This window comes from Peromyscus eremicus, chromosome 1 (genome assembly GCF_949786415.1).
Source record: "Peromyscus eremicus chromosome 1, PerEre_H2_v1, whole genome shotgun sequence".
Classification (NCBI taxonomy): Eukaryota; Metazoa; Chordata; class Mammalia; order Rodentia; family Cricetidae; genus Peromyscus; species Peromyscus eremicus.
The window spans coordinates 48,480,810-48,489,256 of record NC_081416.1 but is presented as its reverse complement, the minus strand read 5'-3'; the positions used below and the strand labels follow the sequence as shown (position 1 = coordinate 48,489,256).

The window sequence follows — 8,447 nt, the reverse complement described above, 5'->3', positions numbered from 1 at the left end:
ATATTATTTAAATATGCAGACAATTTATATCTCTTGTGCTTCACAATTTAGATGGATATAGCAATTTATCAAAGTCATTATGTTATTGACAGAGAACAGGCTGTTTCTATAGTATCTCTTGGTAGGGAATCACAGTAGTGTTAGTTCTACAGAGTCCAGGAAATGTGAACTGGCATAGAGATACGTCAAAATAAACCATTTTCACACAGTTAGCAAACTTTCTGCATCTGGCTAACAAATACATGTAATTTTTTTTATTTCATTGTTTAAGGCCTTCTGTTGACTAACTGATACCATTGATGGAGAACAGGACAGAAATGACGTGGTTCATCCTGTTGGGACTGACCAATAACCCACATCTGCAGCTTCCCCTCTTCTTCACTTTCCTCCTCATCTACACCATCACCCTGGTGGGGAACCTGGGGATGTTCCTGTTGATTCTCTTGGACTCTCGGCTTCACACCCCCATGTACATTTTCCTCTGTCACTTGTCCTTAGTGGACTTTTGTTACTCGTCAACAGTCACTCCAAAAGTCATAGCTGGATTCCTTACAGGAGACAAGATTATGTCCTACAATGCATGTGCCACTCAGATGTTCTTTTTTGCAACCTTTGCCAATGTGGAGATCTACCTTTTGGTCTCAATGGCCTATGATCGCTATGTAGCAGTGTGTAAGCCCCTACACTATGCCACTACCATGACAACAAGTTTGTGTGCATGTCTAATCATTGGCTCTTACATCATTGGTTTCCTGAATGCTTCCATCTATACTGTAAATGCATTAAGTCTCTCCTTCTGTGAGTTTAATGTGATCCATCATTTTTTCTGTGACATTCCAGCAGTCATGATTGTATCTTGTTCTGATAGACATGTCAATGAACTCATTCTTATTTATGTAGCTAGCTTCAATATCTTTTTTGCCCTTATACTTATCTTAAAATCCTACACGTTCATTTTTATCAATATACTAAAGATGCATTCCGTGGCAGGATATCACAAAGCTCTGTCCACTTGTGCCTCCCACTTCACAGCTGTCTCCATTTTCTATGGGACAGTCATATTCATGTACTTGCAGCCCAGTTCTAGTCACTCCATGGACACTGACAAAATCGCATCTGTCTTCTACACCATGGCTACCCCTATGTTGAACCCTCTGGTCTACAGCATAAGGAATAAGGAGGTGAAGAATGCATTCACAAAGATTGTATTGAGGTCAAAATAGCATTACAGCTTTCAATTTAACTTTTTGGAATGCACACTATCTGGAATCACTTCTCTCGTCTTAACCCTATAGTGAGTCATATTTTCTCATGTGACACTGAATTCAAGAGCTTGAGTTGATGTCTTCACCTGTGCAACAGTGTGTTGGCTGTCCAAACGTCACTGTCTTGTTTGGAAGAGTGAAACCTGAATAAAAGGAATATGATAAATTTAGGTTTTTCATAAACTATCCCAAATTTATCATATTCAATAATTTTTCATGCAATATTTTTCCATCACATCAATACAAATCTATGTATACAGCTGCATCTAGAAGCCAGTTAAAGAGAAGACACCCTCATAGATTTCTTGTGAAGACTTCTACAAATGGATGCCAAAAAATTTCCAGAATAAAATGTAACATGGATTTGTGCTATATCCTACTTTTGTCTATATATGTCTACTTTTGTGTTCATTTAGTTGTGCTCATTTCATAGGGATATCTAAATGAACATGCCAAACATTTAATGTTTGTTTAATGACTAGAATATGAGGTTGTATTTAAAAAATGATACTGGAAATCAGCAGACTTATTTAAAAAATGTCAGTCATCTTCCTCATCTAACCCATGCATTGCTCATCTGGATAAAGTTGAAAGTGAATATCATCCTGAGCGAGGTAACCCAGACTCAGGAAGACAAACAGGGTATGTACTCACTCATAAGTGGATACTAGATGTAAAGCAAAGGATAATCAGACTACAGCCCACAGCTCCAGAGAAGCTAGGAAACAAGGAAGACTCTAAGAAGGATGTACAGATAACCTTAGGCGGGGGAAACAGAGGAGATCTCCATGTGTAAACTGGTGCTAATGGGGGCAATAGAAAGGAGGGGATGGGGGATAAGAACATGAGGGAACAGGATGGTTGAGCTGGGGGAGGGATGGAGTTGGAGAGCAATGCATGAGATATCTTGATAGAGGGAGACATTATGGGGTAAGGGAGAAACCTGGTGCTAGGGAAATTCCCAGGAATCCACAAGGACAACCCTAGATTAGACTACTAGTAACAGTGGTCAGGGTGCCTGAACTGGCCTACCCTGGTAAGCAAACTGGTGAATACCCTAACTGTCATCATAGAGCCTTCATCCAGTAACTGATGGAAGCAGATACAGAGATCCACAACCAATCACCAGGCTGAGATCTGGGAGTCCAGTCGAAGAGAGGGAATAGGGATTATATGAGCAAGGTGGTCAAGATCATGATGGGGAAATCTATAGAGACAACTGAACCAAGCTTAAAGGAACTCACAAACTTTAGTCCGACAGCTATGGAACCCACATGGGACAGGGCTAGATCCTCTGCATACCCAAGATAGTTGGGTCTGTTTGAGGGGCTCTTGGCAGTGTGATCAGGATATATCCCTGGTACATGAGCCAGCTTTCTGGATCCCATTACCTATGTTCAGACACCTAACTCACCTCTGATAAAGCGGTGAGGGGCTTTGTCCTGACTCAACTGAATGAACCAGGCTTAGCTGCCCCCCATGGGAGAACTTACCCTATTGGAGGAGAGGATGAGGGGTAAGGGAGGAAGGTGGAGGGGAGTAGGAGAAGGAATGAGAGAGGGGTCTGTGGCTGGCATGTAAAATGAAAAAAATTATAAAGTCATGAAAAAAGGAGCTACCTTCTTCTTTAAAGAAGTCATTGAGTGATATTTATCCCCCCATTTTTTCTCCCATACCCTCTCATTTTCTCAGTCTCCAAGAATACACTAATTACAGTTTCCCCTCCCCATTATCAGGTATATGAGCTCAAGTTGAATCATTCAGTTCTATTTCCTGGCTGTTTATCATAGAAATGGTTCAATGTAAATCTTACAACCTTTCGTAATCTCATGAACTTGTAGCAAAAAATAAATCTGCAAAGATTGTGAGAGTTTTCAGTGGGTAAAGTGCTTGCTGTGCAAATATAAGGTCATGAGTTAAAAGCCTAAGCAACTATGTGAAATGTGAGCAATGTGTCTGGTGTCTGTAATCCTGACATGAGAGAGTCCAAACCATAGTGACTGTCACCTTAACACAGAATCTGCTGTAGCAGAGGCATAGAGAAGGGTAACTACTGCATGATTCTGGCAGGATTATAGATCAACATAAGCACTATAGATAATTATAGGGAATATCCAATTCCTTGTTACTGAGTAAAAATTCAAAAGAAATAAGATCAGTTTGGACAACAACAACACACTATCTTTGCAGTGGTAATCACAATATACAAGAAATTGAAAAAAATTGTAAATGTTCCCATGTGATTGTGAAATAAAGATAAGATAGTACTCAGGTGGTTTGTATATAATATGTACTAATGATCCATACAAATATTTTATTATTTGTAACAACAGGAATGTGACTGGAGATCACTAAGCTTTCATCAGGGATGGAGACATGATGGAATAGAGGAGAGTTAGTTAAATGAAGGGTATGTGAAACATCAGGTGGAAACCTGCTTCTTTTTTGTTTTTGTTCTTTTCTTCTTTTTTCTTTTTGAGATTATAATATAATTATGTCATTTATCTTTCCTATTTATTCCTTCCAAACTCTTCAGTATACCCCTCTCTATTTCCCTGCAAATTGATAGCCCATCTTTTCACTAATTGTTATTGTATGCATACATGTACACATATATGCATATATTCTTATATATACTGGTTCAGTCAATATAATGTTACTTTTGTGTATGTTTTCAGGGCTGATGGCTTGGTACTGGATGTCTAATTGATATGCTCTTCCTTTGGGAAATTGGCTTATGCTCCCAGCTTTTCTCAGTTACCTATAGTTCTTTGTGAAGGCTTGAGGCATCATGAACTTTTCCCTGTCTACTTTGGCATGTCCATTGGTGTCATCTTCTTTTAGCTAATATTTGGCCAATCATGTAAGTGATGCTTCATGTTACTAGGAGACAGAATCTCATAGCAAACTCCCTGATTCTCTGACTCTTACAGTCATTCTACATCCTCTTCAGCAGTGTTTTACATGACTTAAGTGCGTGAATGTTTTGTAGATGTATCTATTGGGACAGGGCTTCACAATTGGTTGGTTATATTTTTTTGGTTTTCATGGGAGGAGAGTGAAGGGGAATAACAGCATGCAAGTGAACTCATATGGAAAATGGTAAAAGGGGGCTCTTTAGGGAGAAGATGGAGATAAATACAGAAGAAGGGGGAAGTGTATAAAATAACAATTAGGAAGTCTGAAAAAGTCACAAGGAATCATACTACTAGCTATTTACCTAAACAGACCATATAATTCACATAATTAAGTGTATAAATATACATACATAGTTAAAATTCTCTTGTACTTCTACTGTTCTACATAGTCAACAGATTTGATAAGTCAATTAAGATATTTTACAGGGTGAAATTAGTTAAAAGAGAATATTTTTATAAGGGAATGAATTTGGTCTCTGTTTGATAACACATTAGGCAGTCTGAAAATGGAACAATTAAATGAGAGGATAATTTAAGTTGATAGGATGAATGTAACATTAATTATGAATGTTATTTGTTTAATCACTTTTATTTTAGTATTAATAAAGTTGGTTAATTTAAGTGCCAAGATAAAAGCTTTAGAAAAACATGTTAGAATGAATGATAGAGAAATTCAGACCCAAACAGAAGAATTTAAAGGTAAACCTAGCCCAGAACTGACTTTAGAAAAACTGGTTAAAATGACTTATAGAGAAATTCAGACCCAGACAGAAGAATTTAAAGGTGAAATTATTTCAGGATTTAATTATATGGTTACAGATAGACAGCCTGTTTTCAAACAACCAAACTTAATCTATCTGGTAACCTTACAGGAACAACCTGCTCAAGGGCATGTACAAGTTAATTAGACTGCCGTGGAAATGTTAGATTTAAGGAGACTTAAAGAAACTATAGTCTCATATGGTAAGCATTCTCCAATTTTTTTCCTTAATTTTTTAATTTTATAATTTAATTTAATTTTACATGTCAGCCACGGATTCCCCTGTCCTCTCTCCTCCCACTCCCACACCGCCCTCCCCCAGTCCACCCCCCATTTCCATCTCCTCCAGCGCAAGGACTCCCCTGGGGATTCAGCTCAGCCTGGTAGATTCAGCTGAGGCAGGCCCAGTCCCCTTCTCCCTTTACCCAGGCTGAGCAAAGTGTCCCTTCATAGGCCCCAGGTTCCAAACAGCCAGCTCATGCACTAAGGACAGGTCCTGGTCCCACTGCCTGGGGGCCTCCCATTTGTAAAGCAGATGTTAAACTCATGGTCAACTTGTAGTAAAATTGTCCCTCAGGACTGGAAAGAACTAGTTACAGCTGTCCTAGAGGCCAGGGCACAATTACAATGTAGAGCATGGATTAAAGAGGAGGCTAAAACAATAGAACAACAATGTAGGACCAGAGGTGTGGAACTTTCCCAGGATCAGCTTCTTGGAGAAGGTGAATACGCTGATATACATTGACAATGTTTATATGATAACCAAACCTTAATTCTATGACACATAGCAGCCATACATGCATGGTACAGAACTGAGGAAGTAGGAAAGAAAATTAAATCATTTACAAAAGTTATACAGGGCCCCAGAGAATCCTTCATGGATTTCTTACAAAGGCTGTCTTCAGCAGTAAATGGAATGATTCATTCAAATTCAGAGGTATTACATATTGAGACTGCAGATTTTATCCCTGATGAGTCAGAATTAAATTTATTATTTATTCAGTTACAAGACATAATCAGGAATAGGGAGCATCCTTTATATATAACTCACATCCAATCCCATACAGGTCTGCCAGGCCCTCTACCACAAGGTAATGAGGAGATTGATAAACTATTGACAGGAAATGGGCTGGAGGCCTCAGAATTTCATAAAAAAAATCATTTTAATAGAAAGGTTTAAAAAAGTATTTTTCCATAACCTGGCAACAAGCCAAGGAAATTATACGGAAATGTTCTATTTCTTCTTTTTACAATCAGAATCCTGCTACCAGCAGGATGTAACCCAAAGGGTACTCAGAAGAATGAAATCTGGCAGATGGATGTGTTTCACTTTGCGGAATTTGGAAAATTGAAATATGTACACCATACTATTCATACTTATTCAGGACTTCAATGGGCAACTGCTTTGAATTCTCAAAAAGCTGATTCTGTAATCATGCATTTGCTAGAAGTTATGGCCATCATGGGTATACCTGCACAAATGAAAACTGACAATGCTCCAGCATATGTCTCTGGTAAAATGAAACAGTTTTTTGCTTACTACAATATAAAGCATATTACAGGTATACCACATAATCCTACAGGCCAAGCAGTCATAGAAAGATCAAATCGAACTTTAACGGATATGCTAAATAAACAGAAAGGGGTAACAAAACCCCCCAGAATTAGATTATTTTATGCTCTATTAACTTTGAATTTTCTCAGTGCTAATGAGAAATGAACAACAGCTGTGGAGAGACATTGGATAATAAAAACAAAACTATAGAATTAAATCAGCCTATATACTTTAAGGATGTGCTGACCTCAGAATGGAAACCATGATATGTGTTATGTTGGGGATAAAGTTTTGCTTTTGTTTCTACAGGAGAAGTAGCATGAATCTTAAAGAGTCTTATTAATAAAATCAAACCTGGAGCCAGGTATTGGGGTGAATGTTGGAAGATCAGAGAAGCAGAATAAGCCACAGCTACCTCACCTCACCAGTTCCTCAGCTGATCCTGTTTCCTCAGAATGGAAGCTTCTGAGTCCTCATCCAGAATGAATCTCAGCTGACTTGTGCTGCTCAAAAGCCTGAAAGCTTAACCAGCCAAATGCTTCTAGTTTCTGGTCCTCATGCCTTATATACCTTTCTGCTTTCTACCATCACTCCCTGGGATTAAAGGCTTGCTTTCTGGGATTAAAGGCGTGAGTCACCATGCATGGCTGTATCCTTGAACACATGGATTTCTGCCTCTGGAATAATAGGATTAAAGGTGTGTGCTACCACTGCCTATCCTCTGTGTTTAATATTGTGGCTGTTCTGTCTCTGACCCCAGAAAAGTTTATTAGGGTGCACTATATTTCGGGGAACACAATACCACCACAGAAGTTAAGCTGTGGGTACCATCAAAATTGATAAAGGTTGATCTGAACAAGAGAGGCCTCTTATTTAAAAGAGGTGATAGTTCATCAACCAGCATGGCCATCCAATTTAAACTAACTTATACCACTAATAAATACTTTTCATTTAATCAGCTATAACTTGCCAAAAGGGAACCTCCCCAAAGTTAGGCTTGGGAAAGGGTTTTTGTTTTTGTCTTTCAGGAGAATGAAGGCTAAGGAATCTGAGGAACACTGGACAAGTGAGACATATGAAAAAAAAGGACAAATCATCTAGAAAAAAATGTCCCAAGAAAAAGAGTAAATTGGCCTATTGGTATATCACATAAACTTTCATAAGTCTTCCTAAATGTTTGTTTCTGCTATTTTTTACAGACATTTAACACAAATGATGTTTTTGTAGTTCCAGTTCAATTAAAAATTAAAGCTGGCTTTGGAGTTGGAGAATGGCTCTCTCCTTCTCTAAACCCAATCATCTTGTTAAAAGGAAAAATGCAAAATCTCTGTATCATGTCAGAAGAAAGAGCCATCTTCTGATATGGGACAGAAGAAAACCAAAAAATTAAGGGACTATATTCTATTGCCACTAATCTCAATTCTTTGGTTCTATTTTGAGTCTTTATACTTTTCTTAAGGTATGAATTTTATATCAAAATTTATAAGATTAATATAAATATATATTTTAAACTTTTGTTATAATAGTAATGGTCATATAGAGTACTAACTAATTCTAGAAAAAAGGCTTCATTTAGCTGCCTATACATGTTTTTGTGTTGGCGTCTTTATCAGTTTTTTGCAGGGAATCATGACCAGGCCTAATAGTGAATTTGGAGTTTCCAGAAAGATGATGGGGCCCCACAACGATGATTCCATGTTGGACAATAATAATACCACTAAACTGACAAACATCTCCAAAAGATCAGCGTTGGACTACAAACTGCTCAGGACAATTTCGAGATGGCTAGCTGAGAAGATCCAGCCTCACAGACTATTTGAGCAAGGACTTGAGATAAGTTCTGCACTTTTGCATTATGCGGAGAATGGACAACAAATGATACAGCTACCTCTCGCAGAACTTGACAATTAACCCCCAAATTTTCTTTTCAGGATCCCCTAAAGATGCCT

General features: G+C 38.1%; 1 protein-coding gene across 1 annotated transcript; it reads left to right on the top strand.

Annotated features, from left to right (window-relative positions):
• Positions 1 to 281: 281 nt before the first annotated feature.
• LOC131897138 (olfactory receptor 5B3-like) lies at positions 282 to 1,326 on the top strand. Its single transcript, XM_059248017.1, has one exon. The coding sequence runs from the start codon at positions 300 to 302 to the stop codon at positions 1,221 to 1,223; it is 924 nt and encodes a 307-aa protein (XP_059104000.1). The 5' UTR covers positions 282 to 299; the 3' UTR covers positions 1,224 to 1,326.
• The last annotated feature ends 7,121 nt before the right edge of the window (positions 1,327 to 8,447 follow it).